This window comes from Myxocyprinus asiaticus, chromosome 33 (assembly GCF_019703515.2).
Source record: "Myxocyprinus asiaticus isolate MX2 ecotype Aquarium Trade chromosome 33, UBuf_Myxa_2, whole genome shotgun sequence".
NCBI classification, from domain to species: domain Eukaryota; kingdom Metazoa; phylum Chordata; class Actinopteri; order Cypriniformes; family Catostomidae; genus Myxocyprinus; species Myxocyprinus asiaticus.
The window spans coordinates 13267294-13294197 of record NC_059376.1 but is presented as its reverse complement, the minus strand read 5'-3'; the positions used below and the strand labels follow the sequence as shown (position 1 = coordinate 13294197).

The following is a 26904-nucleotide window of genomic DNA, read 5'->3' as shown; positions in this document are numbered from 1 at the left end:
AGTATTTGCTGTTTTTCTTTTCTACTCTTCAACTTTCTTTGTCTTAAGGTTTAACGTTACCTTGTCTTCACATTGCTTCATATCCAAGATATCAGAAATAACCGTGAGTGAGAGTTGCTACTCAAAGCCAGTGCCACAGATAAACGTTGCACAATGTTTGACAAACATTTAATCAACATTTGATGAGACTCCATTTATAACCAATCCACACAAAAACACACTCTTTTAAAAGGCTTTTGCTTTCAGTTCTACATATATTTTTCATGATGTTTGGAATTATATAGGGTTGATGAGTTTCTTTGTTCGAAATTCTTTTATTGGTTTTAAATATGTTTAATATTTTATCCAGCATTGCTTTTAATACACAATAGCTTAATACAGTGAATCTAGGGGCTTTATAGATGAAATCAATAGACATCTGATGAACAGCATATGTTGAATGCACATCCGAGTATTGTGGTAATATAGTGTATTATAAGACAGGATATGTTTCTTGTCTACTTTGGTAGTTGTGTAATAACAACATGCATCTGCTAACTTGAAGCTATCATGTGAAAGAGAAGTAAAGGATGTACTTTCACCCCATTGATGAATGACATACTGTTCAGGATAATAAGGCATCATGATAGAACTGCTAGTTATTAAATGAAAATACACTGACATGCAGTGATGCCTCTCAATGGTTTGAAACGACCTTCTGTGTTACATTTGTCTGTGATGGGACAATGAAAGACCCATAATATCATGCACAAGTTAATTTTCCAATTATTGTTATGTAGTGAATTGAAAGTAATGAAATACATTAGTTGCCAGTACATCTAAGAGGGCCAAATTGCAGTTGAAAGCTCTTTGTTAAAACAAAGCAGAGGTTTAATCTGACCGTTTTATTTCTGTAATTATATAGAAGTGCCCTAACAGGGAAATTTGGTTTTCATCCTCAGGTGGGTGAGATTGAAAAAGACTGGCTGCGAGAGCTCTTCACGGTGAGTTTTATTTCTTTTATGCATCTGAACACATTCACACACACACAGATAGAGTATCTTGACTTTAAAGAGTCCTAAGGTGCTTAAGGTATGCTGTATGAATAACTAAACAACAGGATCTTTTTTAAGATGGTCTTTCTTTTATAGTGAAAAAGTCAGTCACATCTGTCCATCAGCTCAAATCTGCTATAAACACTCTCGTATATTTGCCAAAACCTATAGAGAGTGAACTTTATACTTTTAAATGCCACTGTAAACCAAAAGGTATTCAAAGGGTTTGTCACATTTATATGCCCTATCTTTGGTACACCATAAAATCATGTTTTATGCTTATCATATTATCTGCTTTTGAGTTCATGGAAGTTGAATCATAGATTTGATGATTTTCCTGCTAGTAACGTATCCATCTGTACATTTAAAGGTAAAGTGTGTCATGCTTACTCTCTTCTATCCCAGCTTAATATTCAGAAACAATTACAAGTAAGGCATTTGGAGGCTGATTCTGCAGAAAAATGCAAATACTATGACACTGTGGCACTTTTATATTACTCGTTTCTTTGAGCATCCTGATTGCAGATGAGTGGAGGGTTTGGGAAACCTTTTTGAAAATTTTTTTGAAAAACATTATTTTTGCAATTCTGTTTGGTGCCGCTACCAGTGCAAATATTACACACTTCAGCTTTAAAAATTTACTGATTGACCTAGTGTTGTCACGGTACCAACATTTTAGTGGTCGGTACTGATACTAGTGAAATTTCACAGTTCTTGATACAATTTCGATACCACAGCAAAAATATGCTAATATTATAATGTGCTATTGAAAACACCAGTTTAGTTATTTTTAATTATTTAATAATTATTGTTTAGAATTATTATTATTTTTTGGAACTTTCCAGAACATTTTTTAAAGTTTAATTTAATTTCATCATCAAAATGATGTCTACTCAATAAATTAACAAGTGAAAATAGAACTTTTCAGCATGTCATTGCATTTTTATATTTTTGCCAAACTTTTACTCAGCAGCTTGTGATGTTTTGATTAATTATTATTATTATTATTATTATTACAGTGAATATTACATTTTACTATACAGTTGTAATATATTTTTATTCAGTTTCTTCAATTTTAGGCATCTAGGTTTTATTTTGAATCGTGCTTTTATTATGACGTGTGTTTTTTGCCAGTTGCTTCACTTTTCCGGATAAATAGTTTGCTACATGGCTGAAATCTAATCTCTTTACACTGGCCTTTGAGTCTGACAAATGAAATGTAGGACACAGTTTTGGAGTGTTTGTATTTTAGACTACTGGTGTTTATGTATGTGTTAATTGTGAAATGTTATGTTTTAAATTGTATTACTGTGAAGCACTTTGGTCAACTGTTAAATAAAGTTGAGTTGAGATTAAAGTACAAATGCTGTGATTTTAATTATATAAATATATATTATACATGATTCACAATGGATAAGTGCTCTGCTCTTTCTGTCATCTCATACAACGTGAATGATTCTCAATGTCTGTGGAGTTTCCAGTGGATGAGCGGTCGGATTTATTTAAAGTACACAGCTCATCCACAGTAAGATTGCAGCCTTCAGCAGTTTAATAAATCACACTAGGACATTTCATGATTTTAATTTGATTAATTGGTCATTTCAGTGTACAAAAAGTAACAGACCACATGTTCAAAATAAGCCTGTGAGCATTTTAAAGCAGTCTCATATTGCGAGTCGGTTCTCGGTATTACAGGTGTTGCTGCAAAATACTGGTATTGTTACATCTTTTTTATTTTAGTATTGACTTGGTACCAAAGTACCGGTACTTTTGACAACACTTGATTAATCTTTGTTTTTTGCCAAGTCTTTGTCTGTTTTTTGTCTGGTACCATGTACTGCCTCTTGTCATCCTGTATTTATGATCTGCTGTATATAATACAGTTTATTGTGCATTTTGTTCCTATAGTAATGCTTTTTGTGTCATTGTGCCTATAGCACACACCTGTAACAACATTCCCTGGTCATATGGCTATTCTATTCTATTCTATTCTTTCTAGGCAATTATACATTTAAAAAAATATATTAAAAGATTTACACATTTCAATTTCATAACAAAATTCCATCAAACTGAACTGAGTAATCTTTAACAACAACAGCAACAAAAAAAAAAAAAAAATGTTTTAAGTTTTATTAATTTTATTTTGATAAAAATGACTAAATTTGATGGAATTTTTTTATGAAAATGTGTAAATCTCAAAAATAGGCTAAAATATTTTTTGAATATTTTTAGATAACAAAAAGGAAAGGAGTATGAATAAAAAATGTAAGTTTAATTTATGAATTGAACGAATTTAATAAAAAGGAAAAAGGTGGTAATAAAGCACTTAAATTAAAGTAAAATAATGCAGTGCAATCAGTATTCTATTCTGTTCTGTTCTGGGCAAGTTCATTTATACAGCACATTTCAGACACAATGCTAATTCAAAGTGCTTTATGTAGACCTAATGAAGAAAATAAATTAAAACATTAAAGTTCAGTTTAAAATCATTTATGAGCATGAAAATGAAAGGGAAAAGAAATAGAAATAAAAAAGTAAAAGTTTAATTGAAGAATGTATTAAAAGAATAAGGAATGAAGTGTTAAAGCACATAAATTGAAAAAAATAATGCAGTGCAGTCAGTATTCTGTTCTATTATCATCAGTCTAATGTAGACTCTTCAACTCTGACTCAATATACTAAAGTGAAAGTTCATCCAGAAATGAATATTCTCTCATCATTTACTCACCCTCATGCCATCCCAGATGTGTATGGCTTTCTTTCTTCTGCAGAACACAAATTAAGATTTTTAGAAGAATATTTCAGCTCTGTAGGTCCTCACAAAGCGAATGGTGACCAAAATTGTGAAGCTCCAAAATACACATAAAGGCAGCATAAAAGTAATCCATATGACTTCAGTGGTTAAATCCATGTGTTCAGACACAATATTATAGGTGTGGGTGAGAAACAGATCAATATATAAGTCATTTATTATCATAAATTCTCCTCCCTGCCCAGTAGGGGGCAATATGCACAAAGACAGAGAATCACCAAAAACAAAAGAAGGAGAAAGTTAAAGTGAAGGAAAAAGGACTTAAAAATTGATCTGTTTCTACCCCCACACCTATCATATGATTTCTGAAGATATGGATTTAACCACGAGAGTCATCTGGAGTACTTTTATGTTGCCCTTTTGGATTTTGGAGCTTCAAAATGTTGGCACCCATTCACTTGCATTGTATGGACCTACAGAGCTGAAATATTCTTCTAAAAATCTTTGTTTGTGTTCAGCAGAAGAAAGAAAGTCATTCACATCTGGGACGGCATGAGGGTGAGTAAATGATGAGAGAATTTTCATTTTTGGGTGAACTAACCCTGTAATATATTCAGGACACATCAGCTGATAAACACACTTGTGAATGAATGAGCTGTTCGTCTTATATCAATGATGTTTTCTCAGACGGTACACAGGTACAAGCCATGCTTCGTCGCCCTACACTTTCAGGAAGTCGGTGGAAAGGACTATATGGTTAACATGGGCCACGCAGAAAACTTCTTCTGGTAGGAATCCAGCAAATGTTCTACAAAGTGTATTTTCCTAAAATATGTTTTTTAAAAAGTGCTGTGGCACTACCCTGGTACAGTGATGGTATCAGATGTTAATTCCATGGTACCTTGCTAAATACCATAGTACTGAATGATTACCATATTCTAAGACCATTACAAGGTACTTCAAAGAATACCATGGTACTACCACGTTATAGGTAGAAAAAAAACATGGTAAAATGTCCAAAATGGGTGGTAGTACTGTGCTACTTTTCAGTACTTTTTAGGCCTGTGTGGCATAGCAATGCAGTATACAAAACGAAAACAAATTACAAGAGGCTTTGGTTGTATATATTTTGATGCTTATGCATTAACTATATTCTTTTTATCCTTTGTTCTCTTTCAATTACAGGACCGTAGAGTCCAGCTCTGAGATGAAAGACTTTGACAGAGTTTGTGTCTATGTAGACAGTCATTTCAAGGCTGTTGACAGTTTCACGGTGAGTCATGACTGTTGCAATATTGTAATCTGACAGGATAACTTTTCTTTGTTGCTTAGTGAACTTATTCAAGTGAAATGCGTCCTGATGTGTTGGAACCCTCTGTGCTGTGGTGGCTTTGTGTATCCACTAGGTGGAGCTCTGCAACTATCGTGAGATTGCTCTGCCCAGCCTCAACAACTTCTTACATATAACCTGTTAATGCCAATTTTAACTATATTCACAGCAGTGCTTCAGAGTTAATATTATACAGTTGCAAAATAGTTACAAAGACTCTATGCATACCTGTTATGATTGTTACACATGTTACACCCTTTCTGAAATGGTAAAACACCTCAATCTCAGAATTCTACATAGAATCACAGCTAGTATTTAGTAGACACTTTTATCCAAAATTATTTATAAGACACTTTTAACCAGGACAGTCCTCCAAGGTTTATCTAGGGTAAAACAAATCCTCTTTGGTGGTTAAATTAGTGTTTAATTAATAATTAAAAATTACATATCTGCAATATACAGTACATAATATACATGAGTTATTATTATAATGGAACCAATTAGAATCAAGGGCTTGAATGCCTGGACCTTGATGAATTATGCACCAACCTATCAGAATTTTACCAGTTACAATCTGTTAAGGACATAGAAAACAGAACAGATTTTCATTAAAAGCTCAACCCAATCTACCAGGTACTGTAAAATTGTTCAGGCAGGAACTACAGTATACAGCATTAGTATTATAATTACCTCATGCACACATTTTGCTTTAAAACAAAATGTTTTGGATTTGAATGTGTGCATCTGAATGCTTTTTAGCATCTACTCCTTTGGTTTCAGTTTTAAAAGAACACGGTTTCATATTTAAAGAACTATTAAAGTGCTGGTCCATTTGAGGTGTTTGACTTCCCAGATCTCTTCGAAATGCAGGTTTTGTGATTTGCACAGCTCTGTCCAAATTAGTCTGTGTTGCTTGTTGGAAACAGGTCTGCAGTGCGTCTGGTTGCTGTGTACTTCTGTTGGGTGGACCTGTGTTTAGCTTCTCATATAAAAGTGCAGAACAGAAGATGATGACACAATTATATAAGCAGAAAACAGTGGGTGAAGTATTATTACATTTGCGTCGGTGGCCTGAAATCTGCCCAAAACATTTTAATGCAGAAAATGCCTTGCTCAAGAAAGCACAGCGTGGAATACATACAGCCTTTCAGTTTTCAGTTGTAAGCCCACTATGCTACACTAACCCACAGTGAACTTGTCTTTTACTAATGAATTGTTTGTGCTGTTCAAGTGCTGCTCTAGAACTAATAAATATTAATCTCTGCAAAATTGAATATATAATGGATAATCTACAGCTCTGCATTTGGGTCCTGTTCACCCTGGCAGGCTTTGATTTGCGATAAAGACCAGCTGACTGTAGATTATCACGCTTACTGCATGGCTGCATTCCAAATAAATTATGAAATGGAAATGAAATATTGTTTTGAGTTGAAATTATGTTATTATATCAGAAGAAAAAGACTGCAGAGTCTCCAGAAACAGCTGAATTCCGGTTTATCTTGTATTATCATCTGACTGCTCATTAACCCACTTACAGTATTACAAGTCTACTTGCCAAATAAATAAATTACATGAAATATTGATTTGAGTTGAAATAATTTTATAAGCTTATTTAAAGATTGCAGAGTGATACGAGAAGTAGGAAAGATGACTCGCAATACCCGGATGACCAGTTAAATATTATTTTATCCCCAGATTATTCAGAAATATCATGTTAATATTATATCATCATAAAATTCAGAAATATGACAAATTCAATTCATACTCTACCTCAACCTTGTATTTAACGGAATATTGCAGGTTCAATACAAGTTAAGCTCAATCGACAGCATTTGTGGCATGATGTTGACTACCACAAAAACATTACATACATTTATTTCTTTAAAAAAAGTAAAAATTGAGGCTACAGTGAGGCACTTACAATGGGGTGAATGTTGCCAATTTTGTGTGAAGCTTATCATTTTATAAAAGTACTTACATTAATTCTTCAGTTTAAACTTATGTATTATTTGAGCTGTAAAGTTGTTTAAAATGTAATTTTTACAGTCATTTTAGGGTTTTAGTGTTTGTTGACATTACATCGTCATTGCAACGAAGATGTTATTGGCTATAACTTTACACAAAAAGGTTAGTAAGTGATTTTATCACACCAAAATCATGTTTTCACGCATATTTTTTATGTCTTGTGGCTATACTTTTGAAACATTGAGTATTTTAACTAAAATAAACTTTTAAAATTGGCCCCCATTCACTTCCATTGTAAGTGCCTCACTGTAACCTCGATTTTTGCTTCTTTTTTTAAAGAAAAGGAGAGATGAGTCTAAATGAATTTTTGTGGTAATCAATATTATGCTACAAATGCTGCCAATTGAGCTTAACTTGTATTGAACCCGGAACATTCCTTTAATTTTCTCACTCTCCATTGGCATGACTATATTTTTATTGTTAATGTGACTCATCAGTGAATGTTAAGGCACAGCTGGTCTCTTAATTCGTTTTAGTGTGTATGGGCACATTCATTTACATGTATTTCATTGCCTTGCACTATCAAAAGGCAGAACTAATTGCTTTTCTTGTGTTTGAAATACTTTAATTATATTTGTAACCTTAAACGTAGATACAAGTACCTCTCTTTGAGATTTGCAGTGCAACAATAGTGTAAAACCCAAGGTAAAGCCAGGGGTATCCCTCTCATTACTAAAAGTAACATAGTAAAATATGTGAGAAGTTGCTATTATATGAGAAAGTGGCAGGGTATTAACCCTCAGCCCACCCAAGTGAGGGGTGGTTTGTGTGTGTGTGTGTGTGTGTGTGTATGGTACATGTTTGGTCTGTACCTTGATGGACTGGGTTAATGTGCGGGAGTGTCTAGGCAGCGAACCAAGTCAATACGTTTAACTCCAGATTAAAACTATTGATTAGGCCCCTCTCATCTGAACATGATAAATAAACTGAAGGTTTACGTGTGTGTGTGTGAGAGAGAGAGAGAGAGAGAGAGAGAGAGAGAGAGAGAGAGTTATTCTGTTAAAGAGTGGGCCCTTTGCCACCTCCACCAAATCTTGTTACCAAAATATATATATATATATATATATATATATATATATATATATATATATATATTTTTTTTTTTTTTTTTTTTATTTTTTTTTTTTACTTTCAATAAATATATGCCAGATTCTGTAACCAAGGTCCAGTCCACCTTTGCCTGCTACCTGTTGGGCATTGCACCAGTCCCCTGTTTCTCTCCTTGCAGGTGGTGGCCCCACAAGGAGGCTGCCCCACGTTGTTTTTTTGGGCTAAGGCTGGCTAGAGGCCCCATGGGTCAAATCCCAGCCACCAAGCGTTCGCCTGTGAGCTCCTCTCCCGGGCCTCGATCCTGGAGAGGGCCCTGGTTTCCCTGTTCTGGGCAAGGTCACTTTTCTTTGTGCTGGCCACATCATGGGGGAGTTTTGGATCGCTCTTCGTATGGCCTCTCGCCTGGGACCAATTTGCTAAGAGAGACCCTACCAGGAGCCAATGCTCCAGCGCAGCACAGCTCCCAGGGTCATTGGGGCACGCACACCCCTCCACCACAATGAGGTGGTGGGGGGGGGGGTTGGTGGTTGACACCCATTTCTCTGGCAGAGGTCACTGAGGTAGTCAGAAAGCTTCAAAGTGGCAAGACACCATGGCTGACACACCTTTTCAGCATTGCGTGGACATCTGGGGTGGTACCTAGGGATTGACAGACAGGTGTGGTGGTTCCCATTTTTAAAAAGGGAGACCGGAGTGTGTGTTCCAACTATTGAGGGATCACACTTCTCAGCCTACCTGGGAAAGCTTATGCCAGGGTGCTGGAGAGGAGACTCCGGCTGATTGTCGAACCTCGGATCGAACAATGCGTCCCAGTTGTGGAGCTCTTTACCTTAGCATGGGTCCTAGAGGGGGTGTGGGAGTTTGCTCATCCAGTTTACATGCATTTTATGGACTTAAAAAATGTATATGACCGTGTCCCCCAGGATGTTCTGTGGGGGACGCTGCAGGAGTATGGGGTAACGGGGCTGCTAGTGCATGCCATTTGATCCCTGTATAACCATTGCGAGACCTGTGTCTGCATCCTCGGCATAAAGTCAAGTTTGTTCACAGTGGGCGTTGGATGACAGGGCTGTCTCTTGTCACTGATCCTGTTTGTGATATTCATGGTTAGGATCTCAAGGTGCAGCCGAGGTGTGGAATGTGTCCAGTTTGGGGGCCTCAGGATTGCATCCCTGCTATTTGCAGATGATGTGGTCCTGTTGGCATCATCATTCTGTGACATCCAGCTCACTTGGGAGGTTTGCGGCAGAGTGTGAAGTGGTTGGGATGAGGGTCAGCACCTCCAAGTCTGAGGCCATGGTTCTCTGCTTGAAAAGGGTGGTCTTGTTCATGAGTGAGGGAAAGTTGAAGCGTGAGATAGACAGGCGAATTGGTGCAGCGTCTGCAGGAATGCGGTCACTGTTCCGGACTGTGGTGGTGAAGAAGGAGCTGAGCCCGATGGCAAACCTCTAAATTTACCAGATGGTGTATGTTCCAACCCTCATCTATGGTCATGAGCTTTGGGTAGTGACTGAAAGAATAAGATCGTGAATACAAGCGGCTGAAATTAGCTTTCTTTGTAGCTTGTCGGGGCTCACCCTAAGGGATAGGGTACGAAGCTCTGTCATCCGAGAGAGGCTCGGTCGCTTTGAAAGGAGCCAGTTGAGGTGGTTCGGGCATCTGATTAAGATGCCTCCTGGACACCTTCTTGCAAAGGTGTTTTGGGCATGTCCAACTAGGAAGAGGCCCAGGGGAAGACCCAGAACACACTGGAGGGGTTATATCTCTCGGCTGGCCTGGGAACGCCTCAGGATTCCCCAGGATGAGCTGGAGGTTGTGGCCGTAGAAAAGGACGTATGGGATACTTTGCTTAGTCTGCTCCACCAAGACCCAGTCCTGGATAAGCGGTCGAAAATGGATGGATGGAATAAATATATGTACAAATATAGAAAAAGCATACATACAAAAAAAAAAATCATATACAAAACGCACTGTCAACGCATGGTTCTTTTGACCTTACATAGGTGTGTTCTTGTGTTACAGTGGTGGTAACAAACCTTAGTACTCAAGGAGGCGATAGAATTACCTTCAAAAGTTTTTGCCATTAAACTGGATTTGTTATTATTGAGGTAAGTTGATATAAATACACTATATTGCCAAAAGTATTCGCTCACCCATCCAAATCATTGAATTCAGGTGTTCCAATCACTTCCATGGCCACAGGTGTATAAAATGAAGCACCTAGGCATGCAGACTGCTTCTACAAACATTTGTGAAAGAATGGGCCGCTCTCAGGAGCTCAGTGAATTCCAGCTTGGTACTGTGATAGGATGCCACCTGTGCAACAAGTCCAGTTGTGAAATTTCCTCACTACTAAATATTCCACAGTCAACTGTCAGTGGTATTATAACAAACTGGAAGTGATTGGGAATGACAGCAACTCAGCCACGAAGTGGAAGGCCATGTAAAATGACAGAGCGGGGTCAGCGGATGCTGAGGCAATCGCTACAGACCTCCAAAGTTCATGTGGCCTTCAGATTAGCTCAAGAACAGTGTGTAGAGAGCTTCATGGAATGGGTTTCCATGGCCGAGCAGCTGCATCCAAGCCACACATCACCAAGTGCAATGCAAAGCGTTGGATGCAGTGGTGTAAAGCATGCCACCACTGGACTCTAGAGCAGTGGAGACGCGTTCTCTGGAGTGACGAATCACGCTTCTCCATCTGGCAGTCTGATGGACGAGTCTGGGTTTGGCGGTTGCCAGGAGTACGGTACTTGTCTGACTGCATTGTGCCAACTGTGAAGTTTGGTGGAGGGGGGATTATGGTGTGGGGTTGTTTTTCAGGAGTTGGGCTTGGCCCCTTAGTTCCAGTGAAAGAAACTCTGAATGCTTCAGCATACCAAGAGATTTTGGACAATTCCATGCTTCCTACTATGTGGGAACAGTTTGGGGATGGCCCCTTCCTGTTCCAACATGACTGCGCACCAGTGCACAAAGCAAGGTCCATAAAGACATGGATGAGCGAGTTTGGTGTGGAAGAACTTGACTGGCCTGCACAGAGTCCTGACCTTAACCCGACAGAGCACCTTTGGGATGAATTAGTGCGAAGACTGCAAGCCAGGCCTTCTCGTCCAAAATCAGTGTCTGACCTCACAAATGCGCTTCTGGAAGAATGGTCAAAAATTCCCATATACACACTCCTAAACCTTGTGGAAAGCCTTCCCAGAAGAGTTGAAGCTGTTATAGCTGCAAAGGGTGGGCCGACGTCATATTAAACCCTATGGATTAAGAATGGGATGTCACTTAAGTTCATATGCGTCTAAAGGCAGATGAGCGAATACTTTTGGCAATAGTGTATATTGACTTCAAGTTACTTGCTCAGCAATATTCTCTTCAAACTGTTACTCTGCCATAACTGTAGTTGACTCGAAAGAGAAAACTCGCTATAGTAGCCCTCATGGTAACGTTGAAAATGCAACACGTACTTGAGTTTGAAAAATAAATTCTTATGGAAATCAAGTTTGCGTATCTAGAAGAGTCTTTGCTCAGAAACATGCATGTAGTATGTTTTGGCCTTAATCCTACCCCTAAACCTGACCCTCACAGAACCCTTTTGACATTTTTAGATTTTAATTAAATCATTATTTATTATGGTTTTTATGACATTTGAATTTTAGTGACAGTCTGAATTGGAAGTCTTCACAATGTTGGTAATTTCAAGTTTTCCTACATTATGGGGATATTACAGTCCTCACAATGTAGGTGAAACAGAAACACACACACACACACACACACACACACACTTAAACTGAGATCATCACACTCTCAGCTTTACACCTATCTTCATCAATCAGGCCAGTGCAGCATTTAATAAAAATGTATTGACTTAAAAGTGATTTTTTATCAAAACACCATTTGTTCGGTGAGTGTGCCAGAAACTCTCTGCATTTACACACACACACACTCTTCCTCGCAAAGTGATGATTCACAGCCATCCAAAAACTAATTACAAATCAATACAGTTGATGTGAGAGAAATGAGAATGAAGATGGGTGTTAACACAACCAATGGGCATGTATGTGTATGAGAGAAAGTGTGTGTGTGTGTGTGGCAATGATGACCTTCATTATGAAAAGATGCAGAACTTTAGCAAGATTAGATTGTTTTATGCCATCACGTGGAAAAATCAAATCTAGTATTACTGTTTTGTTTACTATTTTGCTTGTGGCTGTTGAAGTAGTTTAAAGAACCCATGAAGTGAAGTTTTCTTTCCTGTGTTGATGAATTTCCTATTGAAACAGGGAGATAGGGTGGGACCAATCAAAGGGCTTGTCCCTTTTTTTTAAATAGAGCGACATTCTCAGTCTAGAGGGCATTTTATTGGAAATGTTTTTATGTAACAACACAACATTTTTTTTGGCAACATCTAAATGTACTTGTTTGATTGAAGATATATTATTTAATACGGTATGACCTAATAAGCCCCACTATATTGGGTTACACCAATGAAAGTAATTTTTAAGGGTCAGATCAGGCAGTAATAACCAGTGGTGTTGTAATACTCCACTTTAAAACAAGTCTTAGATGTGAAGAACTGAAGAAGTAATAGCTGTTTCTTTCTTTTCTTTTGTTCATGTTGGCGGAGCTGCTGCCTAGTAGTTAGCCAATGTGTTCCAGACGTGCTGAGCTATGGTGTTCATGCAGGAGATGCAGGTTCACATCCAGTCTGCATCATATTTTCATTTCATGGAGTCATGGCACAGTTGGTAGTGCATGTGTTCACGACACATATAAAGCCATTGTGCGTATGGGAGCACATGTTCCTGCACTAATGTCCCCAGTCTCTCAAGACTGGTCATCTGGAATACACTGTCATATTAAACAATCATACTTTTACCCACAAGATTTATGTCTTTCTCCTGGGGTGGATATTTCAAAATCCAGGAAAGCATGTGTGTGTGTGGACTCGGTATCATCTTTGCTTCACGTCCAAACCTCCCAAAACGGCAGGTGATTTTTCTCTGCCCTGCACGGGGCATGTGGTGGGCAGACAGCGGGCCCCTGTGTTTAATCCATGTGTGATTGTTTTAATTTTCTGTCTGTATTGATCTCTGTGGTACTGGATTGATGTGTGCTCACTGAAGCAGGCAGCTAGTACATTAAATCCATTCACAGTCCTGTCAGAAAAGACCAGGTGTGTGTGTGTGAGGACTAGGAGTGGAGTTTGTGTGTGACACCAGAGAGATTGCATGGTCATTTAGAGAAGTGATCCATTTTCCAAAGCTTTGTTTGTATTTGCACTGCAAATTATCATTTTCATTTTCAGTATTTATGTCTTGTTTTCCAGTAAAAATGTGTAAACATCCTTAAAACAAGATCAATTTACTTGAGAAGCAACTTTTCAAGATGTTAATTTTGTTTTTATTAGAGAAAATATGTTTTTTTTTTCTTATCCCATTGGTAACAAAAATTACTATGTTTATTCCAATGCTTAAAGGCATAGTTCAACCTAATTGAAAATTCTGTCATCATTAACTTACTGAACTATCCCTTTAAAACAAGAAAAAAAAAAACAACTATTAGCCAATGGGGTAAGATGAATTCAATGTAATAAAAAATTGTTAAATAAATAACTTAAATAAAAAGTCTTATTAACTTGCTCAATTTTGCTTCTCAAGTAAATTTGTCGTAAGGATGTTTAAATATTTTACTGGAAAGCAAGACAACATTTTTATTTTTGCCCCTTTTTGTTTGGTTTCCAAAACAATGGACTATTCCGTGATCAGCTGGTTTTGTCTCAGAGACAAAGAATATTGACTGTAGCCGCGTGTTGGAAGTCGAGGTTTAATGATTATGATTTGAGCTCATCATTATCATCTAAAATCAAAGCAGATCTTCAGACAGCAGAGATCTCCTTTAACCTCTAGTTGTGCATGACTTTTAAACTGGCAGGTCTTTAGGCCAGTATTAACTCAGCACATGATTAGGACTTCCATCAATTGCTTACGTCAAATGTGTGTTTTTTTTCTCTAACTGATTGATTTATTTGATTTTAGGCTCTGGGAAGCATGTATTTCATCCACAAGTCACTGAAAAATATCCAACAATACGACTTCAATGGTAAGAAATGAATTATACATATTTTAGAGTACACTAAAATAAAATGTCTGTGAAAGAGATATTTTGAGAGATTTACATTTAGACAATTTCAATGTATAATCACATGATTTGTTCAATATGTATGGGTCTGTTCACTCTGACCTCCAACATACCTAGAGGAAAATTGTATTGCTCAGATGTTGCTCTTTCATAGCTCACTTTCATAACTTAAAACTTTCACCTGAAATAAAAATAAAAAATAAAAAAGACACAAACGAGACAGTTGTTTACAGACAGTGAGTATAGAGCTTTAAAATGAATGTGGATGGCGTAGCTCAAACAATTTGGTTTTGGAAGAATGTGGTAACATGTTCATGTTAAAATGTTAAAATCTTTTAATCATATACACATCTGTGCAAAGTTTAAGAAATTGTGTAGATCTCTTCTGAAAATCTATAGGAGATTACTAGCATCTCAGATATTTTAAAGTTAAAATGAAATTCGCAACCCAGTTTACTTCCATAAGAAGGTTGACTTTTATTTATCTAAAATTGGTCTGTGCTCACCAAAATTCGAAACACTGCCCTCAGTGGCCAAAGCGGTGAGTGTTTTTGGATGTATGGGCACGTGTGAATTATTTGGATGAAATGTTCATGCAGGGGCACCAAAAGCGAGTTGTGAAGCGAGTTGTTTTCAGCTGTACATGCTGTAATACAGTGAAGAGGAATGCATATTTTATAAAATGAACTCCCCAACCCAAACCCCAAACCTAAACCTAACCAACAGTGGAGGAAAAAGTTTACACTGTACAAAAAATCCTGTTAAATTTACGGTAAAAAATTGGCAGCTTTGGTTGCCAGAAATTCACCGTAAAAAATACGGTAACTACGTTTCTGGCTTTACTGGATGTAATTTTGATGCCTGTATATTTTATGGTGCATTACCGTCGTTTATATTATCAAATAATAAACTTGATATATTAACTTTCTGAAACTGTAAAAATCTGCTTTTCGCTTTATAATGTATTGTAAATCACTGTAGTATTTACAAAAGGGCACATGATGACATGAAGTTCATCAATAGTGGTCCTTCCAGGAGCAATGACCAATAAACATGTAGAGACAGTGCTCAGTGTCACTCACACAAACACTGAACACCATCAGGGTAACACATATGAAATTTAAATAATGCAATAAACATTATCTAAACTACATCATACACAGAACACCCCAATGTACATAACTGATATTAAAAATAAGAAGAAACATAACTATTCCCATAAAATATAATGAAATGAACTGGGTCATGCAGGGAATTCTGGGAACGCCCGATTATTGCTTTTAACCGTAATTTTAACAATAATTTACAGTAAAATGTACATGTACTCTCTTGTTAAACATAATATAAATTTTTACTGTTAATAATACAGAAAATCATACTTTTTACATTTAAAAAAAACAACTTTTTTTACAAACATTTTACCATAAAACTACATGTATTGTCTTTTTAAATATCATTAAAAAACATTTACCATATATTTTAAGGTAACTACCCGTTAACCAATTAATGTTTTTTTACTGTAGAATTTTTAGTCTTTTACCGTAAAAATTATGATGTTTTTTTTACAGTGTATGTTAGAGGAAAAAATGCAACCTCTGAATCATGCTTATCAATGATTATGCAAATGCAATTACTTCCTGGTTTCAAAATGGGATCCAAGCCCTGGTCTCCCACACTGCTGATGCAACACGCTTTTAGTCACAGTGGATGGTAAACATACTCGAGCCGATGCAAAAATGCCTGATAGGAGATGGCTCTTGTCTGTGGGTCGGCATAATGTGGCCGATCCTAGGGTACCAGAACTCTTGGAAACAACATGCAGACTTCCTGTGTGATCATGTTGTATTTTCAAGTGAAAAGTTGCGTCGTATTCACTAACCACCCGCAATCAGGTTCAGCAGGTGCAATCAAGCCTTGAAATAGCTTTTCATCTGCAGTATTTAAATTAAATAATTGTCATTGCTTTACATGCAAACACGCCTCTTTTCTATGTAAATTAGGCTCATTGTAGATTGTGCTTCATTCACAAAAATTGCCTGGCATAATTTTTACTGCGCAATTACCACCAGATTAAAGCAGGTGATAAAATGAATTTTATTTAAAAAATAAAATGAATAAATTTTTTTTTTTTATTATTTTGAATATTCTCTTAATTAAATGTTATTTAAATTTATTTTTACTATTTAATTTTATTTAAAAAATGATCAAATGATGTCGAAGAGTGTTATAACCCTGCATATATCCAGATGTACAGTGTAGTCAAGCACAGTTTCAGCATGTTAAAGAGCTGACTCAGGTGTCTGAATCACAGTAGTGATGCTGCACAGCCCGGCAGGGTGTCAGATCATGGTGTTCTGCTGTATCCTCCACTATGTAGCGCTCAAAACCTACCCGCAATTTAGAATTACGTGTGCGTATTATGTTCAGCACAGATTTTGTGGGCTCATTTGCGCCATTGATCTGCGTGATTTCTTTAGTGAATCAGGCACTAAACCAGCAGAGACAACATGCAAATAGCCAGCATTTTTGCCGAGCGCAATTCATTCTTAGTGAATTCCCCCCAAACTTTCTTCTTTCGAAAAACATGCACTGATGAATCGTTCACAATAGCACCAGGAATGTGTATTTAGAGAGTACACAGGGTACATTTTGATTTCATGTTGAGATTGAAAATGATAATAAAAGCATGAATTAAATTTGTCTTCCGATTCTACAGTTTAAGTTAAATTCCCATAACCTCACTGTCCAGAAACTGTGCCTTTACTGCCGTTAGCTGGGAGATAAATTCCGCTCAACACTACACAAATAAATGTTCCACTTCGACTTCAGAAGCGAGACTTGTTTGGTTAGTGTCTCTGATAGAACAGGATTTAACCTGATAGGCACTTAGCACTAGCCTTCATCCATTTTAGTCACAGCAGCTCATGAATAAGCTCTCTAGAAAAGGACTAATAGAAGAGCCATTAAGATCAGTGGACCAATGAATTTGGTGCCCCATCAAATCAGTGTTACATAGATCCTGCTCTCAGAGCTTACAGCAGCGGGACAAGTCCAACATTAGTATATTGATTTTACATTTGCATGTTTTTCTTTCAATATGTCTTGTTTGTTTTTTCCACCTACTTTTTGTGATTTCCTTCCATAGCTAAGGAGTTTAAAACCGTGTCGGGGCACAACATGTATGTGGGCTCCCTGGAGGGAGTAACAACGGTGGAAAAGGAGAAATTCCCGAAGAATTTCTGGCCAGATGTGAGTGTTTGTTGTGTATTTGGACAGATTATTCAGTAGTGTTGAATGTTCACATACATGCTCTGACACAGCTGTGGTGCTCATGCTGGAAAAATGGGTTCGAATTCGGCTTGCAACATTTCCAGATCCTGTTCTCCCCTCTCTTTCCTCATCATTTTCTGTCTCTGCTCTCCTCTATATAAAAATGTAAATGTCAGACGGGTGATTCTCACGAAATTGTTAAGAAAATATCCTGGTCCTATTTTACTCAAAATGTCAAATGAAACAAATAATAAATTATATTTTGCATATAGGAAATGAAGCCTTGTTTTATGTCCATGAAGATGTTTTATATTGTAATGTAATTTTCATAACAGTTACGCACATTTTACCCTGCAATTCTCTTTACCGCAGTGTGGGGAAAAAAATTATATATGCCTTTCTTTCTTTCTTTTTTTTTACTGATTTTAATTTAAAAAATCATTGTACAACAGCATCTTTTCAACTTTAATACTGTAAAAATAATTGATTGTTTTACAGTAATGAGAATTATCATTGAAAACAATGTGAATAGTAAAAGTGAAACATCTGGACTTGTTACGATATTGAGGATTGGTTGGTAAAATATGCTTACGTGTCCTGAAAATAATGTCACAATGCAAAAAAATATCTTAATGGTCCATGTTTTGTGACTAAAATAGGCTTTGTTTTGCCTATGTTCTCATTTACATGTGCATGTTTATTTCAGTTCAAGTGGTCCAGAAAAGGCTATATGAGGACACGGTGGATCATTCACAACCAGTATGTTCACAGACACACACACACACACAAGTTGTTATATCATTGTGGGGACTTTCCATAGACTTCCATGCATTTTATGGATTTTATACAGATTTAATGATAATTTCTATCCCCTAACCCTACCCCTAAACCTAACCCTCACAGAAACCTTTTTTGCATTTTTACATTTAAAAAAACATCGTTTAATATGTTTAATAAGCCATTTCCCTCGTGGGAACCGCGGGCTGGACATTTGTTCCCCACAATGTAGTATAAACATAGTACACACACACACACATTTGGTCCCCACAATGTTGGCAAAACCTGACCTGTGTTGTCAGGTAACCTAAAAAATGTGCTTCATACGGTAATAATTAACTAAATTTAAACTCTAAATTATTATTTAATGTGACTGCATCAACAACATCTACACACATTACACACTGCATGTACAGTATCTGTATCAGTAACTGTATCTACATAGGTTGCACTAGCAAATGTCATTTTTAAGGGTCAGATCAGGTAGCAATAGCTCTTTAAAGGGATAGTTCACACAAAAATGAAAATTATCTCATCATTTACTCACCCTCATTCCATCCCAGGTGTATATGATTTTCTTTCTTCTGCTGAACACAAATTATGATTTTTAGAAGAATAATTCAGATCTGTAGGTCCATGCAATGCAAGTGAATGGGTGCCAAAATTTTGACGCTCCAAAAAGCACATAAAGGCAGCATAAAAGTAATCCATATGACATCTGTGCTTTAATCCACATCTTCAGAAGTGATATGATAGGTGTGTGTAAGAAACAGATCAAAATTTAAGTACTTTTTTGCTTGAAATTCTTTTCCTTGCCCAGTAGGGGGTGATATGCATGAAGAATATGAATCACCATAAACAGAAGGAGAATGTGAAAGTGATCTGTTTCTCACTCACATCTATCATATCACTTCTGAAGATATTGATTTAACCACTGGAGTTCTATGGATTACTTTTATGCTGACTTATGAATGAAATATTCTTCAAAAAAATCTTCATATGTGTTCTGCAGAAGAAAGTCATACACATCTGGGATGGCATAAGGTTGAGTAAATGATGAGAGAATTTTCATTTTTGGGTGAACTATTCCTTCAAAGCTAAAGTGTGTTATTTAATGTATGTTTAATGTAAAATACTTTATTGTATTCCAGCTTAATATGCAGCCATTTGTAGGTTGATTTCCCCGAAAGTGTAAACACTGGGGATTTATGGCGCTATTAATCATTGCTTCATTTCTTTGATCCAGTTCGACATAGCAGAATTTGCTTGGCAATGCCTTGAGTTTGGGGCGGGAATATTTGACCGACCATGGCAGACACTGGCCATTTTGGTTGGTGACAACTTACACACTTCAGCTTTAAGGTAACAACTAGATAATTCCATGTTAACAGTGTAGCAACCTCAAACCTTTCAAGATGTCCCTCGTCATTTTCTTTACAGTCTGGTGTATGCATGTTAGTGTTTGTTTTTGGCCTTGACTCAAATTAAGCATGATGTGTTAGCTATGTGTTAGTTGAGTCGTGTGTTGGAATCACAAATGCTTTAATAGCTGGCGTGTGGCAGCAGCAGAATAGAAGAGATCATGAACCTGAAGACAGAGTGATAAATGAATGGAGCCTGTGAAAAAGATGAGATTTAGCAGAGCAGCCCTCCCTCCTATCAGCTAATGTCCTACATTAGTCAGAGACACTGACAGGACTGATAGAACCACACACACATAAATAGATGCTATCACAATGTAAACAAATAAATATATTATACACTCTCACAAATTTACACTGCACTGTCAATTTTCCAAGTCCTGAGGGGCCGTTCAGACATAAGCTATATGCAGTGCAATGAGTGGAAAAGAATGCAGATGTTTCAAGATGCCTTTTTTTGATGGCTTGAAAAATCATACTGTTATTCTACAGAAATGGTTCAGCGTTTTTTCCAAAATCACTTTTTTAAACTTCCAGGCCAGGCTTTGTCAAGCCAACATCAACGTTTGTGTCTTTTTTTGTTGTGTGTTTGTGTGCAGGGGTTTAGACCTGGTGAATGTTCACCTATTTCACGATGCCTCCAACCTCATAGCCTGCAACTCTAGTCCGTCAGTGTATTCTGCAAACCGCGAGAAAGCTTTCAGATACGTCATCAACAGGTTTGTCTTTGTCTTTCTCAATTATTCACTTCATATAGTCTTTGTTCTTCATTTTTAGGTTGTGGGAGTAAATTAATGTAAACTTTTGCAACTTTGAACTTTGAACAAAATGAACTTGTCTGAGATGTTCCTACTGTGCTTGTCTTCCAGGATATCAGAGAGCAGCTACTGTCCTCTCCCCTTCTTTCTGTTTGGAGATTTTAATTTCCGGCTTGACACACTCAGTCTAGTGCAGGTAATCCTTACTGCTGTATTCTACATTGAACGGTGTACACTTTAAGACGTTTTACAGATAGCCTAGAAAATGTGCTTCATGCAGTAACATCTAAATTAACTGGTTTCAAAAATATTATTTAAAGGTGCATTATGTAATATTCAGAAACCCTTATTATTAATGACACCTGTGGCCGTTAAGTGAACTGCAGCCAGCTACCTGTTGCTCGTGCTCGTGCACACACTCCATAGGGACGTGAGCGAGCATCGACCAAAACAATGACGTAAAGTACAAAGAATGTGATTCACTGGCATCATGCTGACAGATGAGGAGGCATAATTAAAATTACACAGTTATGATTGTTTTACTACAAACTTTGAGACTAAACTAAAACTACTTATCAGCTAACATAGCATACTGATACACACATACAGCTACATACTACCGCAATATACCAGACAGTTTACTGTTGCACTGCACTGTTATGTTGCACTATTGTATGTTTTGTATGTCATATGTTGTACTACGATCAAGAAACCAGCATATTTGCTTAAATTTATCCTGTATACCTGACTTTAGTATAAAGAGAAGATCGTTGAAATTATTTGAAAGTTACGAAGCAAGGTAGCAATTCGTCATTATTAGCAGGCAAGATCAAGTTAGCTAAAATTACACAGATCAATCCTTATGGCACTATATTTCACATGCTTTACAGTTATGTAAGCTTACCTGTCCAATAAGAAGAATGCCAATTCATGGTCGGTTTTGATCCCCAAAACCGAACGAAGGTCCCTCCCGGAATCAAATGCCCTGCCGATGTTCACTCTAGTTTTCGCTCGACCACGATCACATTTCCGCTTAGCCAGGCGGGATTCAGTAGATACATTTTTTTGTGTTTTTGGCTTACTCTGAATTTGTGTAGGAGTCGGTGTTGTGCTGGGAGCCGGACATTTGCTGGATTCCATCTCTAAGATAACATTACCTAGTGTTGCAGACTGTCTGTTGTCGCTGTTGAATAGCGGAAGAGAGGCTATTACTGAGGCAAGGCTCTCGGGAGCGCGCATAAACATCACATCCTTTGGATTTTCCCGGCAAAACCGACCCGCTCCCTTCGCATGAAAATCAGTCTACAGGCTTTAATAGGCAAACTAGAAAGTCCGGGAAGGGCTCATTTTTTAAGTTGCGTTACAAGCTGTTCACATATTGGCAAAAAAAGGCGATTATTACATGAAATGGTTTACACACTGCACCTTTAATCTGACGGAATCGGCCTGACTACATTAGGTTGCACCAGTTAAATTCATTTTAAGGGTTAGATCAAGTAGAAATAGATCCTTAAAAATTGTTAACAATGTTACCACAGTTACAGTGGACTAGGACTGTGTAAAAATATAGAACAATGTATTTTCCGATGCCTCACGATCATCATTTGAATGATTTAGATATCGCTTCTTAAATCCCAAGATTGATATTTTACTCAATGCGCAGCCCTCAACTTCAAAGAGAAGAAATCACTCGCATTCACAACCAAATTTCATGCTTTGCGATTAAAAATGTCTGTTATTAGCCATGCTTTCTGTTCTTTACAGTCAGTTGTTGATCAAAAACAACCAAAAAATAGATATTTTATTGTAATATTGAATAGCACGAATGAGGTAAAGCCATTCAAGTCCTCTCTCGTTAAAATGCGCTCATTTGCAGACGCTCTTTACAGAACTACTGGTTTTCTTAAAGAGACAGTACCGTTTTTTTCAAATCAGTGTAAATACTTGTAAATAGTGCAAATTAATAGGAATCGAATCAAATCAGGAAATCTGTATTAATACCCAGCCCAACAGTGGACACATACACACATGATTAATATAACATTAATTTCTATTTATATTTGTGCACAGAACCTCTCCATGTCTGCTGATATCCAGACAGTTAAAAAAGACAGTACCAATGAGGTGGAAAAGATCATTTGTGAAGAGAAAGACAATGACCACAAGGTGATGCTCAACAAATGAAATGTGTTCTCTTTAAATGCACGTTGTTTGAGTTACTTTATTAGTGTTTATTTCCATAGAGGCTTGGGGGTGGGATCTTTTGAATTGGTCCAGTAAAAAAACTACCTAGCAACCACCCAGAACACCTTAGCAACCGAACACATCATATATATCCCATCATTCAATCAAATACAACACATGAAGAAAGCCGCAATGTAACAGGCTGACCAGCAAATGTACAATGACACTGACATTATGGAGATTTTGTTTAAGTGTTTAGAAGACTGTCTCTGTGTAGCTCCAGGAGATGCCGATTTTTTTTCTGTTTGTGTGCACTCAGACATTTCCAGTACACTGTCCAGCCAGATTTATGCTTCTTGGAGGGTTGATATTGACTTTTTGCCAGCCCAGAAGATGCGAGCTTGCATTTAGATCGTTCCTGCTGACGTGCGATTCATTTTTTGTGCCAGCAAAGTTGGAGTTACTCTCCGTTCTTTGCTAGTTTTTATCTGCCCTGCATTAACCTCTGTCTCTCTTGTCTTTTCTTTTCCTTATTTTTCTTTTTATTAATATTTTTTCCATTTCTTTCTCTATCCATTTTCTCTCATACTTCCTTCTTTCTCTCTGTCTTCCTGGGAATCACTCCATCATTAGGTCCTACTTCAGATAGAGACCAAGTTATTTGCTTACTTGCACGAGGCCGTGTTCAGAGAAAATGACGGAAAAGAGGTCTGAACTTTGTTTAATGAAATGCAATTTTTTATTTAAATTGACATGGGTTTTAATCAGTATGTTTCAGGACAATTATTACAGATCCTGGTGACATTGAAGAGTTTGTGTTTATGTATCTGTCTGTGTTTAAGCTCCTGAAGTATGATAAGGAAATGTCTGCTTTCCATGATGTCATCGCAGAGGAGGATATTCAGTTTCCTCCAAGGTAAGCAGCTATTAAAAAAAAAAAAAAAAACATTTTAAGGGGGTTAGGCACATTACAGAAGTTGTGATGTTGTCTTTAAATAATGATTTGTAACAAAACTGATGTTCACACCTTCAGTATATTCTGTTTAAATGTTGTGGTTCAGTTACCCGTACAGTGAAGACTACACTAAACCTACACAATACATGAACACACGATGCCCAGCATGGTGTGACCGCATCCTAATGTCCCACAGTGCGAGAGACATCATCCATCGGGTGGGTTTATCTGTATAACACTTACAGTGTAAGCTTAACACTGTATAAGCTTAATAATGTGTTAATATAATGCCATAATGGTATATTTGCTTACTTAATAGACATTAAATCTATGTTAATGATTGATTTCAGAAGTCAATTTTTTTTTCAAGAGTGTGCAATATGCGTCATTGCAATATTCATGTTTGAGTTGAATAGACAGAGACTTGTTTGTTTGTTGATTTATTGTTTATTCGTTTGTTTATTGATTGTTGTCTGCAGAGGGAGGAGGGTGAAAGTGTTGTTTATAACACATTGGGCTCCAACGTCTGCATGGGGGACCACAAGGTGACCAGATTTCTTATATATCCCATATATCTCATCCTTAATAAAACAGATTTAATGCAAATTGCCAAAAAAAATCATGATACCTGTTTGCCATGTTATTTATTATTTATTATTTATTATTTCCAGCCTGTTTTCCTGTTTTTTACAATGAAGACGATTGCACATTGACACACAGTTGTGTGAATCAAAGGGTGAGATATTAATTTATACATTTTTTTGTTCACTTTTTTATTTTTTTATTTTTTTTTTTAAAGTCAAATATGGACATCGTCCTGCAGTGTGACTGCATTAATGATGAACCTTGATATACAGGAATAAAAAAGGAACAATATGGATTGAATACAATCTTAATTTCACTTCAGGGGTGCTTTCCATGCAGTTGTACGCGAGTGCAAAGCGCACGAGATGCGACTGTAGCGTTAAAGTCGTCATGAAATCAAAATTGACCCTATTTTTTTATTAATGCATATTGGTTATTTTATAAATGTTTTTGGACCTCGTAATCTTTAATCAAAATATCACGACTTGCTCTTCTGGTGAAATGACTGACTCTGCTCTGTTGACGTATGCAAGTGGTACTCGGTTTTAACCCCGCCACTTCAAGAGTATAAACAAACCTGCCATCAAAGCAGCTAATGCAGAAATGAAAAGGTGTATTTTTGGCTGTTTTCCTCCAAAGCTCTTTTTCCTTAACCCAAACGTCCTTGGTTACGGCCAGCTGGCCTGAATTTACATTTCGAATGAGGAGGAATAACGAAGATTTTGTGGATGTGTTCGAGATATTTCACGCCTGAATTGCTGAGGTAATCACTACTAAATACAACACTTCGGATGCCTCTAGAGTTTATTCATATTTTTTTATGCAGGTATCTTGGGATTTAAAGCATGAGTAAGTGTTTTTCCTTTTATATTTAGTGTATTGTGATTCAAAACGTTAAAATACTGTTATCTTTTACTCACTCGTTTTTCAACGGCTACAGCCTTATCGTAAGCAAAGACCGCCATGTGCTCGTGCGTTTATGTTGTCAGTTTGATCATCAGTGTGTTGAGATCGCTGCTCAATTTCACCGATAACCGGCTCTGGCTCGAGTAGCACAGTGGAAGGAGTGTGTGATTGTGTCTACTGCAAACTCGCATTCACATCTGCCTCCACTCCGGTTGGCAACGGCTACTTTTCACAGTCCAATCAACAACCGATGGATAAAATCAAGTCCCCACCCTAAATTTTTTTTCTTGTTCGATAAGCCCTTTCACTCGGAAATACATCACAATACGGAAGTCGGTCACAACTTCTGTTTCATACCGACTTTAAGAAGACACACATATTATAAAATATAAATAAAAATGATAAAATATGATAAAAATAGCATTTATATTTTATATTAAACAGCAGCAGTCATTTATCTTACGGGTTACAAATCTGGAAAAATGTAATCATTTAAATATATAAAAATACATTTTTGTGGATGTATTGTGTGTGTGTGTGTGTGTATATATACAGTGGTGTGAAAAAGTGTTTGCCCCCTTCCTGATTTCTTATTTTTTTGCATGTTTGTCACACATAAATGTTTCAGATCATCAAACAAGTTTAAATATTAGTCAAGATAACACAAGTAAACACAAAATGCAGTTTTTAAATGAAGGTTGTTATTATTAAGGGAAAACAAAATCCAAACCTACATGGCCCTGTGTGAAAAAGTGTTTGCCCCACCTGTTAAAACATAACTTAACTGTGGTTTATCACACCTGAGTTCAATTTCTCTAGCCACACCCAGGCCTGATTACTGCCACACCTGTTCTCAATCAAGAAATAACTTAAATAGGACCTGCCTGACAAAGTGAAGTAGACCCAAAGATCTTCAAAAGCTAGACATCATGCCGAGATCCAATGAAATTCAGGAACAAATGAGAAAGAAAGTAATTGAGATCTATCAGTCTGGAAAAGGTTATAAAGCCATTTCTAAAGCTTTGGGACTCCAGAGAACCACAGTGAGAGCCATTATCCACAAATGGCGAAAACATGGAACAGTGGTGAACCTTCCCAGGAGTGGCCGGCCGACCAAAATTACCCCAAGAGCGCAGCGACGACTCATCCAAGAGGTCACAAAAGACCCCACAACAACATCCAAAGAACTGCAGGCCTCACTTGCCTCAGTTAAGGTCAGTGTTCATGACTCCACCATAAGAAAGAGACTGGGCAAAAATGGCCTGCATGGCAGAGTTCCAAGACGAAAACCACTGCTGAGCAAAAAGAACATTAAGGCTTGTCTCATTTTTGCCAGAAAACATCTTGATGATCCCCAAGACTTGTTGAACTTTTTGGAAGGTGTGTGTCCCATTACATCTGGCGTAAAAGTAACACCGCATTTCAGAAAAAGAACATCATACCAACAGTAAAATATGGTGGTGGTAGTGTGATGGTCTGGGGCTGTTTTGCTGCTTCAGGACCTGGAAGACTTGCTGTGATAAATGGAACCATGAATTCTGCTGTCTACCAAAAAATCCTGAAGGAGAATGTCCGGCCATCTGTTCGTGACCTCAAGCTGAAGCGAACTTGGGTTCTGCAGCAGGACAATGATCCAAAACACACCGGCAAGTCCACCTCTGAATGGCTGAAGAAAAACAAAATGAAGACTTTGGAGTGGCCTAGTCAAAGTCCTGACCT

The 26904-nt window shown here is 37.2% G+C and overlaps 1 protein-coding gene across 5 annotated transcripts in view; it reads left to right on the top strand.

The window, feature by feature from the left end:
• Positions 1-26904, top strand: part of LOC127424312 (inositol polyphosphate-5-phosphatase A-like) — a 52250-nt gene that overhangs the window by 16320 nt on the left and 9026 nt on the right. For 4 of the 5 annotated variants that reach the window (XR_007894451.1, XR_007894452.1, XM_051669378.1 and 1 more), the window contains exons 2-15: positions 942-983; positions 4474-4574; positions 4972-5059; positions 14227-14290; positions 17475-17578; positions 18306-18358; positions 20397-20516; positions 20667-20751; positions 22626-22721; positions 23373-23447; positions 23582-23655; positions 23801-23912; positions 24174-24239; positions 24366-24430. Coding sequence is in view for 3 of the 5 variants with exons in the window: in XM_051669378.1 (XP_051525338.1) it covers positions 942-983; positions 4474-4574; positions 4972-5059; positions 14227-14290; positions 17475-17578; positions 18306-18358; positions 20397-20516; positions 20667-20751; positions 22626-22721; positions 23373-23447; positions 23582-23655; positions 23801-23912; positions 24174-24239; positions 24366-24407 (1122 nt within the window). In the remaining 2 variants the exon portion in view is untranslated. The remainder of the gene's footprint in view (positions 1-941; positions 984-4473; positions 4575-4971; positions 5060-14226; positions 14291-17474; positions 17579-18305; positions 18359-20396; positions 20517-20666; positions 20752-22625; positions 22722-23372; positions 23448-23581; positions 23656-23800; positions 23913-24173; positions 24240-24365; positions 24431-26904) is intronic. The other variant, XM_051669380.1, reaches the window with a different exon arrangement.